General features: G+C 39.9%; 1 protein-coding gene across 1 annotated transcript in view; it reads left to right on the forward strand.

Moving 5' to 3' along the window:
- Positions 1-27,234, forward strand: part of SPTLC3 (serine palmitoyltransferase long chain base subunit 3) — a 159,714-nt gene that overhangs the window by 56,693 nt on the left and 75,787 nt on the right. The window contains exons 5-6 of the mRNA XM_075527836.1: positions 6,050-6,174; positions 11,331-11,424. Of these exons, the coding sequence (XP_075383951.1) occupies positions 6,050-6,174; positions 11,331-11,424 (219 nt within the window). The remainder of the gene's footprint in view (positions 1-6,049; positions 6,175-11,330; positions 11,425-27,234) is intronic.

The raw sequence follows: 27,234 nt of genomic DNA on the forward strand, positions 1-27,234 counted from the left end.
CCATGAGGATCTCAGCCCAATGCATACCAACTACACCACCACGCCATTCATTCTAAAAACAAGTGACTTTGGGGACGCATGAGTTTATAAAAGGAGCCCTGATGATAGAGTACGATAAGCATGTGTCTGCTCACCAAAAGATGGGTGGTTTGAACTCACCAAATTTGGACAAACCAGCTTCTCTGCATAGTATAAAGATGAAATTGATTAAAGATTTTCATCCTCGAAACCCTATGGAGTAATTCTAGTCTATCCTGTAAGATTACAGAGTCACCATAGACTCAACAGCAGTAGGTATGCTTTATAATATTAAAACACATTTAACAATGTTAATAAATTAGAAATGACAACTTGTTGCAGGTAGAAGTTTAACAAGTCAAGTAACTTTGGGCAAGTGAAAGTGTAAGAACTTTTAATCATTTTCAAGTAACATATTTTCAGCTTTTAAAAATAGTTTTAATGTTCTAAGGACGTGGGGGGTAGAAAAGGAAAATAAATCATTTTATAAAAAATAAAAGATAAAGGAAATTGATGGAAAGAATTTTAAAAAGAGAAAGACTAGGAAACCACATGAAATTAAAAGAAAATGACATTTTCTCGTGAATAGTTGAAGGCCCCTTTTATACTATTTTGACACCATGACCTCCAAACAATTTTAATTAGGCCACCTTCACCTATTAAGGTACAAAAAGACAAAAACCTAAATTCAATTATGTGCTGTAATTAAAAAGAAGACATCACATGCACAGACACACACGCACACACATTAAACTTGCTTCACAGAGTACAACATGGAAAGATAGTTCCCAGAGGAACTAAGTGGAAAAATTAGGTATAGTTCCAGGCTCTGCCTCCCTATGGCTGCATCACCCCCTCTGTCTGCCTTCCTCGCCGAGAAGGAGCTTGAGTCCACTGCAAGGTGTCAAAGGAAATAGCCAACAAGGTATCTTCCCAAGCTAGTCTTTGGACTTTTCTTTTCAGCTCTTTTACGTCACCATTTCTTCCACTTACTTCAGCCACTCTATGGTCAAGACTGTTTCAGTCCCTTCTAAAGGCTGCTTTAATATTTTCTTTCTTTTTAATGATGTTTGGATTTCTTCACGTATGTTGTTCTAGATGTTATCCCGCAGCTCATCAGTTCCTCTGTAATTAGTGCTCAATGATTCAAGTCTGTTGTCGACGCATTCTCAAAATTCAGCAAGAACATAGACAGCTTATCTTAAACTGAAAGAACCATAGAAAAAATTGAAGGCATGAGTTACAATATTGAAGAATTCTATGGGCAAAATATTTAATGATCAATCTTGAAAGCATCAAAAGAAGGTAGAATCACTGGGCCAAAAGAAATGAGTCAACATTCAAGAGGTACCATATGCTCAGGATCCAATGGCACAGAAACAGGAAAGCCAAGTGGTACTGGTGATATTAGCCAGAAACAAGGCTCCAGGAATTGATAAAATGTTGATCAAAATATTTGAACAAGCTGATTAAACAGTGTAATCACTCATTCACCTATGCCTAGAAATTTGGAGTAAGGCTAGCTTGTCAACCAAGCAGGAGAGATCCATATTTGTATCCCTTCCAGAGAAAGGTGGCCCAACGGAATGCAGACGTTATCTAACAATATCATCAGCATCACATGCAAGTAGAGTTTTGCTGATGATTATCCAAGAGTGGTTGCACCAGTACATTGAGAGGAAACTACCAGAAATTTAAACCAGATTCAGAAGAGAATGGGGAACAAGAGTTATCGTTGCTGATATCAGATGGATCTTGGCTGAAAGCATAGAAAACCAAACAAATATTTACTTGTATCTTATTGATTTTGCAAATGTATTTCCCTGTGACACATTATGGATAACATGGAGAGAATGAGAATTCCAGAACACTTCATTGAGCTCACGTGGAACCTGAACATAGACCGTGACAGCATTCAATCAGAAAATGGTGATTTTAAATCAGGAAAGTTGTGCATCAGAGCTGTATCCTCTAACTGTATTCATTCAGCCTTTCTACTGAGCAAAGAATCGAATTCACTCACTAAATTACTCACTAAATTACTCACTCATTCACCGTCTCTCTGCCATTGAGAGTAGAACATCCCCTGTGATCTTCTGAGATGGTTACTCATTACAGGAGAAGAAACTGCTGCCGTTGCAGTGAGCACCCCAGTGCATAACCCCTATGCCACCAAGGCTCCAGGGAAGAAACCGTAGAGATCACTGTCAGCAACCACAATAAAGTCAGTTGCCAACAATGGAAAATACCATTGTTAATCGGTAAATTCAGGTATAAGCTGAACCAACTAAAAACAAATTCACGAGAGTGGAAACACAACCTTAAGTGTATCCCATCTGGATTTTGGGACACCACAATAGCAGGTTTGATATACGGAACACTGGAGACAAGATTTGGTGAACTGTGGGAGGATATCAAACCAAAGGCCATTAAAAATAGAGAAAGAAAGAAAAGAACAAAATGGGTGTCAGAAAAGAATAGCTAAGGCAAACTGAAGAAACGATAAACAGAAATTTCAAAGGAAGCTCAAGAAAGCAAAGTGAAATGCTGTAGTGAAATGTACAAAGAATTAGAATTAGACAACCAGTTTATGCTCAGTCAATGGAAACAACTAAAGAAAATATTCAAGCCTTGAATTGCAGTATTAAAAGATTCTATGGGAAAAATATTGAATGATTCAGGAAACACCAAGAGTAGATGGAATTAATACACAGTCACTATATAAAAAATAACTAGTCAACATTCAACCATTTCTAGAGGTAGCATATGAACAAGAACCAGCAGTACTGAAGGGAAATTCAAGATGCACTGAAAACATGAGCCAAAAACCAGACTCCAGGAAATAATGAGATACCAACTGATGTGCTTCAACTCCCTGATGGGGCAATGGAAGCACGTTCTTGTCTTGCAATTTGGAGGACAGCCAAGTAACCAGAAGAGATCCATCTTTGTGCCCATTCCAAAGAAAGGCGACCCAATAGAATACTCAAATCAGAGAAAAACATCATTTACCACATGCAAGACAAATTTTGCTGAAGATCACCCAGCAATGGTTTCAGCAGTACACTGGCATGGAGCTGCCAGCAATTTAGGCTGGATTCAGAAGAGGACGTGGAGAAAAGGGACACCATGACTGATGTCAGGTGGATTTTAGCTGCAAGCAGAGAACACCAGAAAGATGGTTTACTTGTCTTTTATTAACTATGCAAAGACAGTCAACTATGCGGATTATAGCAAACCATGACTAGCCTTGAGAATCATGAGTATTCCAGAACACCGAATTATGTTCCCGTGGAACTTGTGTACCAGGAAAGAAGGCATTTGTGCACGCAGAGCCCGGGAATAGTGCATAGTCTAACATCAGGATAGGTGTGTGTCAAAGTTATATCCACTAATCATATTTATTCACTCTTTATGCTGAGCATTTAATCAAAGAAACTGGACTATATCAAGAAGAATACAGTATTTGGATTGGAGCTAGGCTTATTAACCTACAACATGTAGATGACACAAGCTTGCTTACTGTTCCACATGGAAAGCAGACTTATGTAACCAGCACCCTGATCAAGAAACAAAATATTTCCAGAATCTCAACACCTCCTTGTGTGCTCCTCAAAAGTAATACCAAATCTGACTTCTAATACAATAAATTAGTTATATATGTTTTTAAATTTCATATGAATTTACTCCTACAGTCTGTCACCTATGCTCTAATTCTTTCATTCCATATTGAGATATTTAAAGTTTATTGTGCCAACCTGGCCAATAAACACGTGTGGGCTTAAATGAAGGGTGGAGAGATAAATGGCTCGGTGAACCTCACCTTTTGAGTGCTCGCATCTGTTGCTTTCTGATGGTCAGGCCAGGGTGCAGCTGCCTCAGCAGTTCGCTGCTTCAGCTGGCAAAGTTCACTTCCTACAAGAGATCCCCAAGGAGAAGCCGCATGGACCTACCCTGGTGCAGCCCTGGGTGCTGCACCTATGTAGAGACCGCTGCCGGTGCTGAGATGCTTATACGCTCACTGACTCGGCTTTCCTCCTGCAGTCGGCGTCATTGCATGGTTTTTGTGAGATGGAGGAGGACCTAGTGGATTGGTGTCAGACATAGGGGCAAATGTTGGACTTGTGGGCTTGGGCATCACTGGGTGGGGATGTTGTCTTGATGTGCACTTACCCTTTATATAAAACTATCTCTTCTATACATATGAGTTTCTGTGGATTTGTTTTTCTAATGTACCCAGACTAGCACATTATGGTACCTTGGGAGTGGGGGTACTGGAGAAACAGATCATAAGATGGAGAACAGATGTTTCTTTGGCCTCTCCCTCATGGTAGGTTTTCTTCTTTGCTAGTCAGAGGTCAGATAAAGCCACACTGTTTACTCGGTTGTTTTCTGGTGAACATAGGGGAAAGATGAAAATAGCAACTTTGTAAGCCCACTTGCTTTCAGCCATTAAAATGTGGTCTTTAGATGGGTTTAGACCATGCTTGCAAAGAAAGCTTTAAAAAATATATGCCCCACCCAGTGCTTTGGAGTACTCAAGAACCAATGGTCTTTGACAGAAGCTAGAAAAAAAAATCTGGAACCATGAAGAAAACTCCTCTCTGGGACTGAACATTAAAGGGAGCCTATGGGCAGGCTGAGATGTGTGCTAGGTGACCACCTGGATCTACTTGTTGAATGGAAGTGGGAGAAATTCAGCAATAAAGTGATAGGTTGAGTTTGGCCACTGACACCTGTGGACTTGGTTTACAGGAAAAAGAGAAGATGAGAGTGAGTTGACTGGTCTAAAGTTCATGACCTAGCACGAGGGGGCGAGGCTTGTTGAGTATTGGTGAGAGCCCATGGTCTAAAGGCAAGGCGACCAATGGGCACCCTGTGGAGGCTGAGTGACACAGCCCACATTGAGTTGACCAGAAACCAACCAGCTGGAGATTTTTGAGCCTGTGAACTGGTGCATATTGTTGCTGACTTTATGGATGGCCTGTCCGGATTTGACTTTGCTTATGGATGCGTACTTCGCAAGATTCCAGTTGGAATAAAGATCCTTCAGGTTGAAAACCATGATTGTCTCCTCAGAACACTGGGTTGATGTAAGTGGATAGTATGTAAATTCGATACCCAAAATTGGAGGATAAAGTCATGAAGTGGTTGGCTTACAGACTTTCATAGGTGGGGGAATATAATCACAGGATTAAAGTGTAGGTGTTACTTAATTGCAATTGTGAGGCTAAAGAATTATGTACACGTGCCAAGTTGGCAAGGCGTGGATTTAGATAGTTAAAGTTTATTGTGCCAACCTGGCCAATAAACAAAATATTTCCATGTGGGGGTAATTGAAGGGTGGCGGGATAAATGGCTCAGTGAGTGCTCCTGTATCTTGCTTTAATGCTTTCTGCTGGTCAGACCAGAGTGCCTTAGCCATTTCCCGGCTTCAGCTTTCATGACTCACATCTTGCAATAAATCCCTGAGGAAAAGCCACATGGACCTACCCCAATGCAGCCCTGGGTGCTGGAGCAGCTGTGTGGAGACTCCTGGCAGCACTGAGATGCTTACACATTCACTGATTCAGCTTTCCTCCTGCAGTCAGTGTCATTGCATCTATTTTGTGAGATGGAGGAGGACTTTGCGGATTGGTGTAGGACATATGGGTTAATGGGTTAATGTTGGACATGTGGGCTTGGGCAGGACTGGGTTGGGATGTTTTCTTGATGCGCACTTACCCTTTATATAAAATTCTCTCTGATACATATGAGTTTCTGTGAATTTGGTTCTCTAATATACCCAGACTAGTACACATATCATATTTGTGATATTCATATATGTAGTCATTCTTGCTAATCAATGTGCTGAATTCCATATTCTACCATATTTAGCATTGGGATTGATTCTAGATTGAACCTATTAAAAATATCTCTGCTATAGACACTCGTGCATATTTTTTTGTAGTGAGTACACGCTGGAGTTTGAAATTTTGATCTTGGGCATGTTGAAAGAGAAGGCTCACTCATCCTATCGTTTCATGTGCAGGCACCTTGGACAAACACAAAGAGTTGGAGGATCTTGTGGCTAAATTCCTGAATGTAGAAGCAGCAATGGTCTTTGGGATGGGCTATGCGACGAATTCCATGAATATCCCTGCACTGGTTGGAAAGGTGAGCATATGCTGACCACAGTGTCTTGTGATATGTTTATTCCTAAGAATTCTAACTCTGAGCGGGTCCTTTGGCAAAAGGTACTATGACTGTAACTGCTTAAGAAAAGCTGACAAATCTCCTGCTTTTGAGTGAATGTTCCATCTAGTTTCTCAAATCTCTTCCTCATGGTATTTCTGATACTCATCGTGATATCCCTAGATGTCTACCACAATTTATGTTCAAAGATGGTATAGCAAAGTTATTCAGTTATTTTAGGCTCCTGGACCCTACTTGTAATGTAACTAACAAATATTAAACATTTGCTTGCTTCTAATCATGTTGCCAGTGTCAAGTGTTAATTTATTTAGGCAATAAACCACTTACTAAGAATCTACTGGGTCCAAATATGAGACAAGAGAAAATACGAGAGATACAAAAATGACAATGTATCTTGCCATTTGTGTACTTTATAGTCTAAGAGTGTAAATAGCACATAAAATAGGGTGAATACTACAAAAAAGTTTTGAGTATACCCAGGGAATGCAAAAGAGTTGTCCCAAACCTTCTTGTTGAAGTCTGAGGTGCCTGGGCAAAGCAAGTGACATGAAAATTGAGCCTTAATAAATAAGCTATTTCCTTAGGATGAGGAAAAGATAGTTCCATGTGAAAACCACAGTTTCTGAAGGAACTAGACTCTAGGACACTTGTGGAAGAAGCAACCAGTGATGAGGATCTTAAGGTATAAAGCATGCTAACGTATTTGAAATCCATCCTGAGAAAAAAATGGGGCGTCGGTTAACTCATTCAAAGTTAACAAGTGTGATAATGAGATTTGTGTTTCAAAAATGACTTAAAGTAACTAAATGTGGTATATAATACTTGATTGGATTCTTCACCTTTAAAAAAGTAGTCGGAAATGAAACAGCAAAGACATTAGATCAGTTGGAGAAATTGGAACTTGGACGGTATAATAAATGATAGACTAGAATGAACAGATTCATGGCATCCTACCCAGAGCAGAACAACATGCTTCCCTCTCCTCCATCATCTCACAACCAACAGCATGCTCACTTCCTGTTGCCAACCCAGCCTGGCACTAGCCTGCTATGGCATGAAACAGGATGAATCCTCCAGAGATTGATCCCTGCTGAATACATGTACGAAGCAAGCAAATTAGATAGATAATGACCTGTTGTGATCCATAAGATTTTTATTGACTAACCTTGGAAATAAGTCTACCGACCTTTCTTCTTAGCCTATGTTAATCCAGACACTCCATTAAACCTGTCCACGACCCATGGTCTTGCTGCTACTTAAGATGGCAATGCTACAGATTCCTGCAACACAAAAATGACCACAGGACAACAAATTGACAGTTGACGATATGGATGAGACTTTTGTTGTTGGTGTCATTGAGTCCATTTCAATGTGTGCTGTTTCCAAAGAAACATTGCCCGTCTTTACAGTCCTAGCTACATTTGAGTTCGCTGTGTCAATCAGCTCAGCAGATCTTTCTCCGCTTTGCTGGGGTTCTCTGCTGTACCAGCACAATGTCCTTTTTCTACAGATTGGTGCCCTCGGATGCCATTTTCAAAGAATATAACTTTTCCCAACTTCACTGCTAAAAAGCCTTCTGGATTCATTTCTTCCAACACATAACTGTTCATTCTTCCGGCAGTCCATGTCATAGTCAATATTCTGTGCCAACATCGTAATCCAAAGACATTGCTTCTTCTGTGATCTGACTCTTTGTCTGGCTTTCTCATGCAAATGATGCAAATAAAACTACCATCTTTGGGCTCAATTCGATCAATGCTATCTTTTGGCTCAGGGGTGACTTAGTCCTCAAAATAAAAACTCTGCTTCTAAAAATTTAAATAGACCGTTTGCAACAGATTTGTCTAATGCAATACATGATTTGATTTCTTGGCTGCTGCTTCCCTGGGCTTTTAATTGTAGATTCAAGAAAAATGAAATCCTTTACAACATCAATATTTTTGTTTACCGTGATGCTTCTTATTGGTCCACTGATGAAGATTTTTGCTTTCTTTATGTTGAGGTGTAATCCACACTGAGGGCTGTAACCTTTGGCATTCCTCAGTAAGTGCTTCCAGTCTTCTCCATTTCCAGCAACCACTGGTGTGTCGTCTGCAAAGCGCAGGTTGTAATGAGCTTTCCTCCAATTCTGAAGCTGTACTCTTCTTCAAAAAAATCCAGCGCCTCAGATTATTTGCACATTTATAGATTGAACAGATAAGGTCAAAGAATACAACTTGATGCATGCCATTGTTGATTTTAAACCACACAATATCCCTTTGTTCTATCAGAACATGCTAAGAATGTTACCCTTGAGCATAATTAAGTGATGAAATTAAGTCATGAGTCACACAGATGCTGTTACAAAATCAAACGATCATAAGTAGGCCTCTCTCAGATAGCCTCTGTTTGCAGCCAAGATCCATCTGACACCAGTAATGATACACCCCTTTCCTTATCTTCTTCTGAGTCTGGCGTGAATCTCAGACAGTTCCTTTTCGATATTCTGCTGCAACCATTTTGAATTATCTTCAGCAAAATTTTACTTGTGTGTAATATTATTATTCAATAATGTCTACGTTCTGTTGAGTAATCTTTGTTTGCAGCAGGCCAAATACAGATCTGCTCTGGTTACTCTGCTAAGTTCTGCTCTAAGTTTCTTGGCACACAGGAGTCAGTGTTACACTGAAAGCATTGCCTAAAAACAAGATTTCTGGAGTTTTGAGATAATAATTGAGATGTTTCAACAAATAGATTCTGAATTCCTGAAATCTCATTTTTAGCTGATGCTGTTTAAGGTAGTTTGGTATTTTTCCCTCAAAACAACTTGGTATTTTCGACCTATTGAAATAGTTTAACATCAGCCAATTATCTTGGTACTCTATGTATCCCTTCTATCTTTTGGTGAGGCTTCCCGTGTCTGTAAATGTTTTGGCAGTACAGTTCTTTAATATTGCAACTCGACTTGATTTCCCCACCCCCTCAGTTCTTTCAGCTTGAGAAATGCTAAGAATACTCTTTCCTTCTGGTTTCCTAGCTCCAAGTCTTTATACATCTCATTATAATCATGTACTTTGTCTTCCTGACCTGCCCTTGAAATCTGTTCAGCTCTTCTGTTTCATAATTTCTTCCTTTCACTTCACTTAATCAAAAGTCTAAAAGCAAGTCTCAGAGTGTCTTTTAACATCTGTTTTGATTTTTACTTTATTTTTGTCTTTTTAATGACCTTTTAATATATGATGTTCTTGTCATCTCACAACTGATCTGGTCTTGTCGTAAGTATTCAACATATTAAATCTATTGAGATGACCTCTAACAGTAGGTAGCATATATTCAAGGCCTCAAGGCCATGGGTTTTGAACTTCTATACTTGCAGTTCGTAGCCCAACATGTAACCATTATACCATCAGGGCTCACTTTAATTTGCTTTGACTTCAACTTGAATTTGCATATGAACAATCCATGATCTGTTATGCAATTGAACCTGGCATCTCTTTTGCCTCTTTCTGCAGACGTAGTCTATTTAATTCTTGTGTATTCCATGTGGAAAGGGTCTTATTGGTAGCAATTGCTTATGTTGTTCAAAGAAGATTATTTGCAATTAATAAATGATTGGTCTTCCAAAATTCTACTATGAAATTGTCAGTGTCCTTTCTATCATCAAGTCCAAATTATTAATGGCTGATCCCTTTTTGTTCCCAACTTCTGATGCCAATTACTAATAATTAAAAATTCATCTTGAGTGCATGTTTGATTTCAGACTGCAGCAGTTGATAGAAATCTTCAGTTTCTTCAAATTTGGCATTAGTGGTTGGTACATATTTGAATATAGCCATATTAACTGGTGTTTTTATGTGTATGAATATGATCCTACAACTGACAGCAATGAACTTCAATATAGATCTTGAAATGTTTCCGTTGATGAATTTGAGAACACTCCTATTCAACTAATTATTCCAACATATTTGGCTTATGGTTTTCTAATTCAGAATGATAACGTATAAATTCTGAACTTCTTGTGTGATGAATGCAGTGTGATTTAGTAATTGAATGTTCTTGTTCTTGGAGCTCAATAGAAAGCAAATGTCTAGAAAATAATAATGGGAACATATGTAAAAATGTGCTTGATACAAAATTAATGTATAGATTTTTTACAAGAGCTAGAAGAGCCCTCTTTAATATGTTTAAATTAAAAAATAAGATAAAATTTGGTGCCTCCAAAAATAATAAACACTATGGTTATAAAAATACATGCTAAAGAATTGAAAGTAGAAAAACCATGAGGTTTACTAGTAATGCTCATATCTAAGATGGAAATCTTATATACATGCAACAAATGTCTAGACTTAGAATATGTAGAAATCTTGTGGCATTTACCACAGACACATAATGCATCGGGTGCAAAATTATCAAAATATAAGGGTGAATTCAAAAATTCTAGGTGGCCACAAAAGACCACCATAGTAAATCCACTATAATTCATAAAAATATTTTTATATTTTAAAATATTATAAAAGTGGTATGTTTACTATGTTTGATTTTACAATTTCAAGTTTTTTGTTTAAGAATACTACACAAATGGATAGATAGTAAATCAGATTAAATTGTTCTTCCCTCAAATAGAGTTGCCATATCAATTTTAAACCAGTGATGGTTCCCTCTCCGTGAATGCTAAATACTTCTAAATATAATAGCTTTAAATGTCTTGCAAAAATGGGTTGATCCATCACACTACCTGCTAGTTGGAGCACACTACAGTCACCCCAAATCATCCAATATCGGACCCAAGTGAATATCCAGCACATCCACTCAAAAGTAAACCATGCTCGCTGTGAAACGTCAGTCCTTTTGACACTTAGTAGGGCTTCACTATGATCTTAGATGAACATCTTTGCTGAAACTGCTTATAAATAACATATGTAAAATATGTAACTCTTTCAAACAATACCCATCTTTACCAGGTAACTATTAGCCAAATTTTATCCATCTAAACACCAGGTTAAATTCTTGACCTTTGACATTTTAATGGGAGTTGGGGGATCTGTTGCTATACATTTCAGGGTACTCTCCTATCCTCACAACATTTTTTCTTTGATTTTACTTAATCACTTTGTTTTGTGTGCCTGTTTTCTACACAGGGATGCCTCATTTTAAGTGATGAGCTAAACCACGCATCTCTTATTCTTGGGGCCCGACTATCAGGTGCGACCATAAGGATCTTCAAGCACAACAGTGAGTATCAATGTGGTTATTCGGCTTGCTCCTAGAAGAAAGTAAACGATTATTGATGGTGTTTTTCGCTTGCTCTTCAAACTGGGAACTTAACCTAAAGCACACCAAGTGTGAAATTGCCACTAAATTCTGTCTGATTTATCGGTGCCTCTTTTCCAACACAATTATGTTTATACTCACTACTGTCGTGCTAACCTCTAGTGACCTGGAACCAATGGTTGAAATGCATCAACCAACCAATGTATTAAGTGTAACTCAAACACATTAGTGTTGTTATTATAAGTTGTCTGGCAGCACAGTTGCTGACAGCATGGTTGAGCTCTTGGGACTGCCATTTAGTTATTAGATGTACTATGTACCTCCACCTTCTATAAATCTGCCTTGGGACAGTTTAAAGATTTAAGTATGTACTATAGTCAGGTAAAAGGTGATCTTGTTCTTAAGTATAATCCCTCCCTTGACTCTTCCTGCCCACAGAATGCTCACATCACCCTCCACCAAAAAATGTTATGTCAACTTTGCCACCATGTCCTTTCAGGCTCAGCCCTGTGTGTTTAGGTGGTTTGGTGGAAGCAAAAGGCCGTATCTTCTTTCGTGGTTCAACAAGGTCGCACAGATTAGGAATTACTTTGATAAAGGTGGCAATGGCCGTCTGAACTCGCTTCTCCAGCTCTGCACTTAGATAGCTGCTTTATGGGTGTAAATATGAGGGGGCTTCAAAAACTCATGATGACGGTCCTTATCTTTTCCTTCTGTCTTTCTATGAACTTAATGGCATTCCCTCATATTTCTTGTACTCAACTTCATCAACTGTAAAATGAGGATGATGTGTAAGGATCCTGTTGATTCAAACTTTTTAACTCTAATTCTTCGTCACACACACAGTTGTTTTCTCATTATTTCTTTGCACTAGCTTTCTCTCCCACTTTCCTCCTCACTACTACTTTTCCCAGTTTCTTTCTGTCCTGGGTACTTCCCGTCCATTGTCCAAAGGGATAACAAAGGTGGAAGGCAGGAGAAGAATGATGAAAGATTGTGAGTGAATTGTTCCACTCCAGGTCTGCCCAATTGACAGCAATATCAAACCAAAGGATGAGGGTCCCATGTAAAGATGAAAGAAATGCATGGAGCAACCTATATTGGTCCTTTTTCCACCCAATCTTACGTTAAGAGGATGCCTAAGGAAACCCTAGGTTGCAATTTTGCTCTGCAACCCGTGGGGTTGTGATGAGTTGGAATCAACAGGACCGCAATGAGAAACAGAAAAAGAGTTGGTCTCATGAAAAGTCTCATGGTTGAACCCAGCAGTTCTCAACCTGTGGGTCGCGACCCCTCTGGGGGTTGAGTGACCCTTTCACAAGGGTCACCTAAGACCATCGGAAAACACATAAACATTTCACAATTCATAATTTCATATGGTTTGTGATTAATCACTATGCTTTAGTTAGGTTTAATTATGTTCAATTTGTAGCAACGAAAATACATCCTGCACATCATATTTTACAGTACGATTTATAACAGTAGCAAAATTACAGTTATGAATTAGCAATGAAAATAATATTATGGTTGGGGGGTCACCACAGCATGAGGAGCTGTATGAAAGGGTCACGGCATAGGAAGGTTGAGAACCACTGATCAACCTATGCCTGTGCTGACACACCGTCTACAGCCATGTAAAGGTGAAGATTCTGGAGTAGAGTCCAAAGCTAGATCCTGAAAACCCAGATTAGAGGCCAATCCGATGCAGAGTTTAACTATGACTTCTAGTTCAATATTGAATTAAGATACCGTATAGACTCATGTATAAGCCACGTTTTTCAGCACACTCTATATGCAGTTTTGTGGTAAAATTAGGTGCCTCAGCTGATATTCTGGTCAGCTTATACTCGAGTATACACGGTACTTTATATAGTAGTTTTGCAGCAACACTCAAGCTTGGTTTTAGTCTTTGAGAAACAAAACAAAATCCAGGCCCATTGCCATTGAATAAGTTCTGACTCACACCAACCCAGCACCAGATTTCTGAGGCTGTAGATTTTATTACCTAGGATCAGACAATAATCTTCCTTCCTGGACAGAGAAGTTGATGGGCTTGAAGTGCTGGTCTTGCAGTTAGTTATCCAGTACATACCCACGAGCACCGCCATGGTTCCTAAGTCTTTGAAACTAAACCAATCTCCCTGCCATCACACTGATGCTGACCCATAGTAACCATAGAGAACAGTGCATTTCCAAGACGGTAACTCTATGGGAGTCGAAAGTCTTATCTTTCTCCCACGGAAAGGCTGTTGATTTTGAACTGCTGATCTTTCAGATCACAGCCCCACATGTAACTATGGTGCCACTGGGGCTCTTTTAGTCTTTGAAAAAAAAGGTTAACTCCCTTGCCTGCTGTCTCATCGATGGCCGAGCTCCACATTGAAGTTCAAATTCTTTTGCCAGCATTGGGGATTTCTGTTTGTAGTCATAAGTGTTGCCGCAGTAAGTTCATTAAGAGACCATGAAAATGTCTCACGTCGTAGCATAAGTGTGCTGTGTGCTTTTGATTCTTTAGCATTCAAGGGGATATGTGATGAAAGGTTTTTCCACTTTGAAAAACATAAAAGCAATAATTGGCAATGACTCTGCTCGAGTCTCATCCATGTACATGGATAAACATGAGAGTGCCACTTCCAGAAAAAATATGCATATAATTTGTTACCTATATGAAACGAATTGTGTAGGTAATTGTCAATATTGACCTCTTATTCTCCATTATTCTAAGGCCAATAGTGTATTGCTTTAGTCATACGTATAAGAGATACAGGTAGAAAACGCCTATGAAAGTTCAAGACTTGACCCCAACTCCAATTTAATTGTATGCAAGTGTTTAGGGTGATCCCAAGTATGTGTATAATCTTCAGACTTCATTCTATGATTCTGATGTACAATGAGGGATAGAAAATGGAGAATCATGTTTTCTGAGCTCCCTTGGTCTAGGCGATCCTAGAATTGTGTTGGTATGCTTTGGGATGTAGCTCCAGACATACCCTGCCATATTAACCAGCTTCACTCTTCCCTTTACCATGGATAGTTCTCTTGTATACTCCTTAAGTTGACAAAGGAAATTTTTTTAAAAAAAAGGAAAAGTAACTGAAGACATAATTTACCAAACACCAAGTTCGGGTCAAAGAAGCACTAGTGATTCTGTGGGTTAAGCATTGAACTTCTAACCTCAGGCTCAGCAGTGCAAACCCACCAGCAGATGAGGCTGTCTGTTTCTGTAAAGATTTACAGACTCAGAAAACCTGTGAGCACTTTGCTGCAAATCAGAAACAACTCAACAGCTGTCGGTTGGTTGTGTTTTGATATGCTGATTCAGACATTGCACTTGGTCTTGAGGAATCTCTCAAAATAATATCATACCTGAGACTTTACAACAGGATAGTTTCCTCTTGTATAAATTAATACCAAAGATGACAACCTCCAAAGTTTGGGAAAGATGTGGAAGAGTTATAGTTCCAATCAGTTTCTAAATCAAGCCCAGTGTCAACAAGTCAATTCCAATTCCCAGCAGTCCTACAGAACAGAGGAGAACTACTTCCTAGAGCTTTCAAAGGTGTGAATCATTAAGGGAGTAGACAGCTACATCTTTCTACTGAGGAGCTTCTAGTGGATTCTAGAACACAAATTCAAGAGGGCCACCCACAATGACCAAACACATCAGAGATAACCCTCAACATGATCAGTCCCAGTGCGTATCAAAGGGAGAATCAAGTGGCAACTGCTTACTTTGCGGAATGTAAAATTGTGCATTTTCTTTTTTGAAAACTCATCATCAAAGTCTTTTTAAGATAAACATATACCTACCCTATAACTCAACCATTCTATACCCAAGTATTTGTCCAAAAGAAAGGAAAGTTAATACACATACACACACACCAGAAAGAGATCGATTTTTCTTATACAAGAATGATAATACAAACTTTATTCATAATAGTTAAAAATTGAGACTATCCCAATTGGCCATCAACAGAATTGTAGGGGAAGGGGGCATGGAGTAGCAGATTCATATAATAAAGTACTACTCTGTAACAACAATTGAATAAACTGATATATACAACATTGATGAGTCTCAAGACTTATCTTGAGTGAAAGAAAACAGATACAAGGAGTATATGTCATATGAATACATTTATAGCAAATTCAAAAACAGACTAAACTAATCTATGGTGATAAAAATGCTTTCTTTTGTGCTTTTTGAAATCATTTTCTTGGAAACTAATACAGCTATCATATCATTCCATAGTTCAATCACATTGAGCAGTATTGTACAATTGCTACCAGAATCAATTTCAGAACATTTTCTTCCTTCTTGAACTTACTCACGCCTCCCCCATTGTATGCCCAGGAACCTCCATTCTGCTCATTGTCTCTATAGGTCCCTTGATCCTTGTTTTCATACACCGAAAAACAGAAACTCATTAAAAAAACCTCAAGAAGGCGACTCACAATGACAAACTACATCAGAGATAAACCCCAATATGATCAGGCCCAAAGTGTATCAGAGGGAGACTCAAGTAGCAAGATTTTAACTGTTCGAGTCAAGTTTATCATTTTTATCTCCTATAGTCATCTCCAGTGCACTCTGCTTGGTAACCACGTGCTTCCCATCCCTCCATTATGGATAGAGGCTTATTTTATGTGTGGATATCTTGGCTTCCACTGTCATCCATGGCCTTCAGCAAACCAGAATCTCACAATTTAGGCTCTGTTCCTAATCTCTCCTTTGGCTTTATATCATATGACTTACAATCCTCCTGTCCCTGATTTTGGTGTGCTTTCTCCATGTGGACTTAGTTGACATCTCACTTATATGGCTATGTGTTTGGAGACGAGCTGAAAAATAGGGAAGACATACCTCCGAGTGTATGTGGGGCACACCTTGGGGACCCAGAATGAGTGCCATAGAACACTGGGGCATTGAATCTTAGGTCTTCAAGGCACGCACCATGCTCCAAAGGCTGCACCAGAGAGATCTGATGTGGAAACTCCCCTGGGAGAACTGGACTCTACCTCAGACACACTTGGACCCTGAGGACTTCAGACTGAACATTCACGGTGTGTGAAGAAGCAGAAGACAGCTATACCAAGAGTATTGAACTGTCGCTAGGAGTACAAAGATTGACTGAGTACATCAAAGCCCTATTTGCTGTAGTAAGATATATATTATTCCAGCAAACCTGTGATTGACATCGCCAGTGAATATTTTTGTAAATTTTGCCTGACAAGCAACTCCCATTGGTTGTGCTTAGAGTGTCCAGTCATGTAAGAATTTATTCTATACGAGTGAATAATTCAGGTATTGTGATATGTAGTTGGTGTAGACTTGTCTGATATCCCTCTCCTAACAGTATTTTAAAAATTAGTACCTGGGCTAATCAAAGACAGTATTATTGGAAGCTCTTTACACTCCACAGAGATGGTCAATAAGACTCTGTACCATAAATTAACCAGGAAGTCTCTAAAGGGAGTCAACGGCAGATAAAAACACACAGGTCCACAGATCCAGGAGTGGCTTGGGGGCTCTCACTAGATCCTAGCTCCAACTTATGAACAATTCGTTCTTACACCATGGCCCCGCTTGATACCCTCAGGAAGGGAATGCAGAAGATATCGATGCTGTAGCAAACTTCCTCTTCTAAAGAGAAATTAGATGGTGCTCAGTTATCAGATAAAATAGCATTTGGGATCTTAACAATGGGGGAGGGAATTGGAAACATTTTCTGGGAAGAGATCAAATTTTAACATCTTAATCGGATTGATATTCATATTTTTATTGACTCACTTAATAAGTATGTATTTCCTTCTACATAATTTTCACCTAAAATATCATTCTTCCCAAAATTGAAACCTGCTGTCATCAATTCTCTGTCATAGCTATGAACATATATGCAGTATATCTGAAATTTAAAACATTGATTTAGTAATAAAAGACTACAAGCTTTAACCCAACCATCTGTATTCCCATTGCATAGCTTATTAGCATATAAACAAATTAACAACACACACACACAAACTACCATCAAATTGTAGCCCAACATGTGACACACTAAGACACTAGAAATTCTAGCTGACTCAGTTACTATGTACTAGGTTTCAGAAGCTGTAAATCTATATCTATTTTTAAGTAGTAGCAGCTTTTATTTTCTCTTTTTTATTATTAAATACTTTTATTGGGGGCTCTTACATCTCTTATCACAATCCATAAATTTATCCATTATGTCAAGCACATTTGTACATATGCTGCCATCATATTTTCAAAGCATTTTCTTTCTACTTGAGCCCTTGAGATCAGCTCCTCATTTTTCCCCTCCTTCCCCCACCCACCCTCCCTCATGAAGTCTTGATAAGTTATAGATAATTATTTTCACATCTTACATCACCCTCTGTCGTCTTTCACCCACTTTTCTGTTGTTTGTCCCCATGGGAGGTGGATTATATGTAGATCATTGTGATCGAGTCCGCATTTCTCCCCCCACCTTCTCCTTATCCTCCTGGTATCTCTATTCTCATTGTTGGCCCTGAGGGGTTTATCTATCCTGGATTTCCCTGTGTTGTGAGCGCTTATCTGTAGCAGTGTACATGCTCTGGTCTAGCTGGATTTGTAAGGTACAATTGGGTTCATGATAGCAGTGGGGAGGAAGCATGAAAGAACTAGAGGAAAGTTGTGTTTCATCAGTGCTATAACGCACTGTGACTGCCTCACCTCTTCCCTGTAGCCCCACTGTGAGGGGATGTCCAATTGTATACAGATGGACATTGGATCTCCACTCCACACCCCAAACCCCTACTCCCTACTCACCTTGTGTGTAGTTTTGTTCTGGGTCTTAGATGCCGCATACCTGATCCCATCGACACCTCATCATCACACAGGCTGCTGTGCTTCTTCCACGTGGGCTTGGTTGCTTCTCAGCTAGATGGCCACTTGTTTATCATCCTTTAAGACCCCAAATGCTATATTTTTTGATAGCCAGGCACTATCAGCTTTCTTCACCACATTTGCTTGTGTTCCAATTTTGTCTTCAGCAATTGCATTGGGAAGGTGAGCATCACAGAGTGCTGGATTATTAAAACAAAGTGTTTTTGTTTTGAGAGAGTATTTGAGTGGAGGCCCAATGTCCATCTGCAACCTTAATTTATAACATACAGGAACCAATAGAGAGGTCTGAGGGGCAGACCCTAATCCCAACAATGTGGACCTGGCCCCCACCCACCCCAAGAAGAATGCACTTCAGAGGACAGCACTGAAGCTACAGCTTGGAGAGAGGGGCACATCTGATTAGAGCACACAAGAGAAACAAAGAGGGTTGGAGAGGGAGGGGAACACATCCTGGCCCACGAAGACCCAAGATCGACATACCTGCTCAGAGTAGACATTGCACAGAGAGGACCACAAGCCCAGCTCCACCATGAGACACAACGTCCCTCACTGTACCATAGTGCTACGGAGGACAGAGTGAGGGAATTGTGCCCAATCTGACCCCATCACACTGGGGCAAAGCACCAAGGGCATGCATCAGATCAGCAAGCAGAGCAAAGTGATGAAATCCCCAGGGAATACCAAGAATATACTTTGGAGAAAGTGGGGCACCCCATGGGACTTGACTGGAAAATACTCTTAAAGGCCAATAAACAATCCTTGAACTATTTATAGAGTTTTCCATTTTTGTCAGTGGCTTTCTTTTTGTTGTTGTTATTTTGGTTTTTTTTGTTGTTGTTGTTGTTACTGTTTTGTTGGTTTTGTCTTCCTTGTTTGGCTTTGCCTGGTTATTGAGCTTACTAATGTCTCTCCATGTCTATCTAGGTAAGATAGACGGGATAAACAATGTGGAGATGAAAAGAACAGGGCCAATGGTTCTGGGGGGATATGGGAGAAGGGGAGGTTGTAGGAAGGAAGGGGGTTGGGGGAACCAACCCAGGGACAAGGGAACAACAAATGTACTAAAATCAATGTAGAGAAGGGAATAGGATGCTTAGTGGGGCTTAATCAAGGGCAATGTAGCAGCAAGGAATTACTAAACCTGAGTGAAGGCAGAACATGATGGTGGGACAAGAGGAAAGTAAAAGGAAATAGAGGAAAGGACCAAGAGGCAATGGAAATTTATAGAGGTCTAAATAGATGCACGGACATCTGTAAATATATTTATATGTAATGAGAGGGGAGCTGTAATTCTTTATTGGAATAGATAGCCCCTCATTCTCCTATGGAGTACGTGTTGGTTTTGAACCATCAACCTGTGCTTAGCAATCTCATACTTACCCAATAATACCACAAGGGATCTTTTATTAATACATAGTCCTAAATAAATTACTTAACATTTCTAGACTTCAGTTTACTTATTCTGAAAATGAGAATAATCACAATACATGATACATAATATGTGGGAAAGGTCATACAAAGCACTTAGGACAGTGCCTAGAAATAGAGATTTCTGAATAATTTGTCGCTGCTACATCATTATTATTGTATTTTATGGTCATCATCAGTGTCACTACGGGACAGAAGAAAATATAACAGTGGCCCAAAAGAATGCCCACGTCATTTTTACTTTAGAAATGGTAGAAAACAGATGGAATTTTCAGTGAACTTTGTATGATTGAGAGATTTCTAAATGTGAGTGAAAGAAAGACTATTTCTAGCAGTAGAAATAATATGGAATAGATGGAGAATAGCAATAAATCTAGTGTGGTTGGGTGTGGGACTTAACTACTAAGGAACACTTCAGAAACTGATGCTGTGGACAGAGAACTAAGGCATATATAAACTAAGAAATGCAAACAAACTATAATATATGTACAAAGTACGACATATGTTCTTCAGGAAACACCAAAAGGCACATTCACATTCCATTTCATATCATGATCCTGGATGAGCTTCAACAAAGCATTTAACAACTCTTCCATATAGCCGGAGAAGATGGAAACACACGTTAAACTTAGGCTGGAGTTTTATACAGTGTTGGTGTAACAGAAATACCACAGTGGACGGCTTTAACAAACAGGAATTCGTTTGTCCACAGCTTGGGACGCTATAGTGCAAATTCAAAGTGCCCGTTCTGTGGGAAGATCTTCCTGCTGGCAGCTTTGGAGGAAAGTTCTTGTTAGCTTTCTGCATCTGTGGACTAGAGTTGCTGGAAGAGCTACATATGTCTTGGCATCAATTTCTCCTTGGATCTAGGAAGTCCCCCACACAGATAATGTGGGTCCAAATGATGTGATTTGGTCCCAACTCTTCTTTGAACTCTTATGAGATCAAAGGTGTTACAGGTTTTACATGAAAACCTCTTTCCTTGGATCAAGGTTGGGATGGGATCAAGGGTGTTGCATCCGCCCTTAATTCTCATGCACCTGATTGGTTCATCACATCACATCATGGATTGGAGTGGAGTTTAGTTATTGCATAGTTCCCAAATTGCATCATTACAAATCTCCCATACTACTGAGTATCATGACCCGGACAAGTTAACACCTATTTTGGCGGGTGGTCCAGAATAAAGACCTGGTAAGCAAACACTGCTTTGAGGACTGATACTAACAGAAAATGCTACTTACCATGGGTTGAATTGTGTACCACCCGCCAAAATAGGTGTTAACTTGTCTGGGTCATGATACTCAGTAGTATGGTAGGTATGTAATGATGTAATTTGGTAGTTATGCAATGAATCCACTCCAAGGCGTGGTTCTATATAAATGGCCTAGAGTCTTTTGACCCAACAGCTATATCTACCCAATCACGATAAAGCAAGGCAAAACTGGGAAAAACAGGAGGGTGGCTGAGACTGCCTGGATAAACTCTTGCTAGTCTACATGGAGTTGAGAATCTTGAGAGATCACTGCAAGAGATCAGGAAGAGAAGTAGGGTTTGCCTAGTGCTCCTTAATACATAGTCCCCTGGCATAGTAGGACACCGTGGCCCAAATGATGGCGGGTTCTGATCCAGCAATGTCTAAGACATGCCGCTCTTTTGGAGGCACATGAGGTGGGGGAACATGGAGTGAAGGAGCGTTTCTCTACTGACAAGGCTAAAATGCGAGATCGAGGCATGTCATTGTCCTCCTTCCAGTTCTACAGTTGTGAACATGTTACTCGTATCCCTGGACAGATGGAGTGGCTGCCAACAGTACGAACACATTAGTGCAGAATATCTCCATGTTCATGTGCAATCTCAAATAAAATAATTGAACAGAAACTGCAATGAGGACATTTCCATGAAGAAAACTACAGAAAGAGCTTTAATTTAAATATCCAAGGGGATGGGTGAGGTCCAGCCTTTGGACCATCCCAATAATTCCAACTGCATAGAGATTGCACCAGGGAAACAGAGCAGTTGAACCTGCTTCTGGTTCAGTCCAGACCCTATCAGACAGTGACTGGTATCTTCTCCTTCTGCCTCCAACACAATAATAATTCAAATGAGATTACACCCAGAGGGGAAAAAAATAGAAGAAATTGAGTAACACATGATCAAAACTAATAGCAACGATGAGGAGCATTTGGGCATTGTATGCCTTTACATGTGATACCCCAGGAAAGACACAGCATCATTAACACGATATTCAGGACAGATGAATGATTTTATTCTAATCATGGAGAAACATTGGATGACCCCAAACTAGGAAGGTTATATTAAAATGAGAGGGAGAGAAGAAGGGGATTGTGCTTCCTAAACATTTAATTTCCATAAAAGACAAAGGTTAAGGAAATAATTTAGACTATAGAATGTTAAAGAGCCTTTATAACTAAATATAAAACTTGATTCTAGACTGGCGTTAGCAAGAGAAGGGGGAGCTGCCCTAAAGGATATTATTGGATCAGTTCACAATGCTAGAATATGGGCAAAAGATTGGGTAATATTACATTGTATCTATTGTATCAATGAGAAAGGAAATTGAAGTTATCAAGGATTTCATTCTTCAATGAACCATCAATGCCCGTGGAATCACTAGTCAAGAAATTCAATGACATTACATTTGGAAAATCTGCTGCAAGAAGCTACTTTAAATATATATACAACTTTGATGACTAAGGTGGGCAAAACCATTGTCTTTTCAGTCATCTCATGGGCATGAGAAAGTCAGGCAATGTAAAAGCAATATTGAAGAAGAACGGATGTATTTGAATTAGCACGTGGGTGGAAAATATAGGATATACCATGAACTTCCAGACGAATGAAAACTATGTCTTGGAGTGAGACACTTCTGGCAGGACTTCCTCTCTGGTAGCCAAAGCCCGCATTCCGACTCACCAGTATCCTCAGTCTAATTGTGAAGCTGTGTGAACATAGTCTCCTACTGTATGTACATCGTGGAAAACAAGAATGCAACACCTTCTAGAGAAGGATTATTCCCATGTTCCTAGACTGCCTTCTTTAAAACTGAGGGAAAGGAGTAGTATGAAAAATGGAAATGAATAAAATGGTAAAATGTCTGGCATTCATTGCTAGCTATCCCCTTCATGCTCTGCTGTTCCTGGGAAAATATGAAATGTTTCCGTATGAAGCAATGTTTTTTGCCCTTAATAAGGAGCAGTTATATTTGTATTGGGTAAGTACAACCAGGATGCTCCTTAGAGACAAGTCTGATGACACTTCATCTGCACTTTTGACATGTGATTAGGAGAGACCAGTCCCTGGGGAAAAGCATCCTGCTTGGTAAAGTGCAGGGAAAACAAAAACAGAGAAAGACCCTCCCTCAACCAGATGGATGAGCACAGCGGTTTCAACAAGAGGCTCAACCCTCTGAGCAATTGTGAGGATGGTGCCGGACAGCCAGTGTTGCGGTCTCTCGTATACAGAGTCTCAGTGAGTCAGAGGCAATTGAAGGCACTTAATAGCAACAGGCATCTGCTCACACTAGAATGACAATGTGTGGGTTGTTTGCAGATTTTGTCCCTGATGTAAAGTTGCTTCCTTTGTATATAGGAGGTAAGTGGCCAGCCCAGGAAGCAGCAAATAACTTGTAAGGTAGGTTCTTGAGGATTGCCACCTGGATGGGAATGCCTTAGCATTGAATCATAGAATTTCAATGTGTTCTGCTCCTTCGCTTTTTTCCCACCATGTAGTGTCCTCTGCTTATCCCTTAAGGGTCCTCCCTGACTTTGGCAAACAGAAAGTTGTATTCTTATGTTATCCAGCACCAGTGGATACCCTTTCTTATGTAAAGCACCTGCTAATTCATAAGTTTTCTGTACCCTTGAATTTTACGTAGGAAAAATATTACTAAAATGTGGTTAAACCTGCTCCAACTATCACAATGAGTTGAGCCCTGTATGAAGAGACTTGCTGCTAACTTCAAGCTAGTCATTATTTCACCCTCTCTGTTTCCAGTAGCAAGTTTCTGGGTGGCACAAATGGCTAAATGCTTGGCTAATAATCCAAAGGTTGGCATTTCAAATCCACCCAGAGGCATCTCAGAAGAAAGATCTAGCAATCTGCTTGCAAATGATCAGAGACATTGAAACTCCTATGGGACTGAGGTCTATTCTGAGACACATGGTATTGCCATGGGTTGGAATAAAAGCAACATGCCTTATTTTGTTTTTATGTTTTTCTTCCGAAATCATAAAAAGAAAGCAAGTTCTGAAAGGGAACAAAATCAGAACACACAAAGGACAACTTTCCTTTAAGGAAAAGTGAGACTCAGAAGAATACCGTTTTGTTTTTTCCAAAGTTAAATTCAAAACAAGGCACCAGAATCCTTTGTCATCATAAATTACCTCTTTCAGGATAGCAAGTGTGGACAATACATGTAGTTATCACTATAATTATTCAGCATTATTAGTTCCAGGCACCATATTAAGCACTTTACATAATTAGTTCCTATGATTTTAACAGCTGGGATACATCATTCTTATAATCATCCCTCTTGTTACCGAGAAAACCCATTCTCAAATAAGCTAAGTGACTTGTCTAAAGATCACAAAGGGAGGAAATGGCGGAAGTCAAAGTTTAAGGTCTTCTGTTTCTTTGGGTTTGATTGGTTTTGTCCCAGGGGAATCCCTCAGGTATGGATTTAAGTACACATTCCCTTAGGTGATCCCAGAAAGCACTCATAAGTCATCCTCTGGGAATGGGAAAGAGGAAGCCATCCCGAGAAGCTGTGCTATCAAGCACGTAACCACAGTAGGCAATTGAAGCTCCATCCCGCTGGAAGCTCTGAAAGCCAGGGTATAGACATGTCTCCAGGTGAGGTGGCTGGGACATTTATCTATCAATTGACAATTTATATTCCTGGTTGACTTTCCTGAATATGTTCCTATAGCTACAAAAAGGAGTGAAAATAAAAATTATTGGACAGAGTAGGGCCAATATATGCAGTAACTAGCAAGGTGAAGGACATATAGGCAGGGCATGCGCAGCATTTTCTACCATGCTTAAGCGCTGGGAAAGTCTACTTAATGACAGGGCCCTTGGAAGAGCCAAAATGCTGCGTGGCTTTCTGCACCTTTCCGTAAACATAAGAGTCAGTCCAGTGTAGGCATGCCTGCAGATGAAGTGGCTGGGACCTTTACCCACCAATTTACATATGTCTATTCCTGGTCGACTGTTTCCTGCTCATGTTGACTATGTCCACACAGCTATAAAAACAAGACAAAATGAAAGCTATGGGACAGAAAATGGCTGTGTGTGCAATAAAGGCTAGTTGGAGGAGATATCGGCAGGACATAAAAGTCAATCCAGTGTGAAGCCCAATAAAACCTTATCATGTTGGCAGTCTGTGTTTTATTGTAAAATACTGAACTTTGGTCTCTGAAGTCTCTCTAGTACAATATTAAGAGTGTTTTCTTTTTTGTTTTTTGCATTTCCACTACGGACAGCTTCGGTGAGACGAGCTTGTCTTGTGACCGGTTGGGTGCCACGAAAGAGACCCTGGAGGTCATTTTCACAGGCTCAGCTATAGAGTCAGCTCGACAAGGGACTAACCCGTGTGTTCATCACGATTTTGAGGTGACAGGCGAGAACCCCCAGGAGGCACTTGGATGCCTTTTATAAACACATCTTCTATGAGAGGGTATTAGGATCCTCAGCCACCCCAGTGATATCCAGTCACACTTTATCTATTTCCTGCATAAGTTTGCACTCTGTAGAAAAGCCAGCCTCTTTCAGAGATTTGGGGAAACCAGTATTCAGTTCTATTTTCCCAGAATCTGCCCCTTTTGTAACAGACTCTAATATACTTTATATAGAAGGGTCGGTTAAAAAGTAGAGCTGCTGGGGCTTCAGTTCATATATTCATGGGTTTATTTCCAAAGTGTGTGTAGACATGCTTGTGGTCAGCTGATGGCGGAAGGCAAAGGCTCTCAGTTATAACACTTCTCCGAGTCTCACTATGGTGCCTTCAAAAGAAGGTCCAATTGAAATAGTGGCATCTGAGGCTAGTTAAATTCAAGGCTGAAAGGTCGTCTCAGAATCTAATAGAGAGGCAGGGATTTTGTTCTTTTGTTTGTTTTTAATTCAAAAGGGGTAATCGTGATTGATTTTCTTGAAGGATGCAGGAAAATCATGGGAATTTCTTAGGGAAAAGTCTTAAGGCTACTGAAAGCTGCATTGGGAAGAAAAAGACCAGGTAAGTGGTTGTAGTCAAGTGTTTCTACCTTGACAGTGAACCTTCTCATTCTTCAAGACAAGGGCTCTGCTGTGAAAATTTCATTGAGCAACCTTACTCCAGCCACCCAACAGCTCTGATCCTGACCCTTCAGATTTCTTTGTTCATAAAACAGTTTGAATCCCGTGAGGACGTCAAACCTGCCGATTGAAGGTGGCATAATTTGAAGAGCACAGCATTGTTTAGGGAAGGCCTCTTAAGGGAAATGCCACCTTCAGAGAAAGATAGACCTAGATGGAAGCTAAGTGAAGAAACAGTAGCTTCATATTTTGCTATATTTTATTTAAGCAAATCTTCTATGGTTTATGACAGTTTTAAAAAAATTAAACTCATCTATTTCTCAAAATGTCATGTGTACAAAATTTACCTGGGTGCCTGGTTAAAATCCAGACTGACACGGGTCGACTTGGGAAGACCTTGAGATTCTGCTTTTCTGTTCACCAGTAAGGAGATGATGGCCAGCTGACCACACTACCAAAAGGAAGTTTTTAGGCAACTCGCTCCTCAAGTGAGTCACAAAGTCCTTGTTAACTTAGTTTTAGAGAAAAGACATTGTCTCTTCAGCAAGGAGAGAAGCCACAAGGTGAGAGGTCTGGACAAGTCCAGAACTTGGAGAATTTCTTGTAAAAATGGAAGATTCAAGGTTATGCTTACAGTCAATGAAAGGCCAAGAGGAAGAAAAATAAAGGGTCCACTATTTGTCTGAAGGCAGCAAGAGGTCTTATGCTCCTGAACTGGATTATTTGATTTAGTAGGTGCAATGATTCAGGTCCTTGAATGAAGTGAATGACACTGGGTACCTGCTTTAAAGAGACACTGAGGCTCCCTGCTCCTGTAAAGAAAGATCTACAGCCTCACAAGCCCTGCACGGAGGGCTGCTATGAGTTGGAATTGATCCAGTGGCCATGGGTTTGGCTATTTTGGTAACTCATTTTAGTTTCAATAACTTCTTTATCCTCTTTTAATTGTTTTTGATCACCCGATAGCCTAAAGGTTGATGGTTTGAGCCCACCTAGCAATGCCCTGGGAAAAAGCCCCAGCAATCTGTTTCTATAAAGATTACAGTCAGAAACTTGGTCCCTGAGTTGGACCTGAGAGGGTGGCAATAGTCTTGGGTTGGGATTGGGTTTTTTGGGTTGGGTTTTCTTTCTGATGACAGAAAAAT

This window comes from Tenrec ecaudatus, chromosome 12, assembly GCF_050624435.1.
Source record: "Tenrec ecaudatus isolate mTenEca1 chromosome 12, mTenEca1.hap1, whole genome shotgun sequence".
Lineage (NCBI taxonomy): Eukaryota > Metazoa > Chordata > Mammalia > Afrosoricida > Tenrecidae > Tenrec > Tenrec ecaudatus.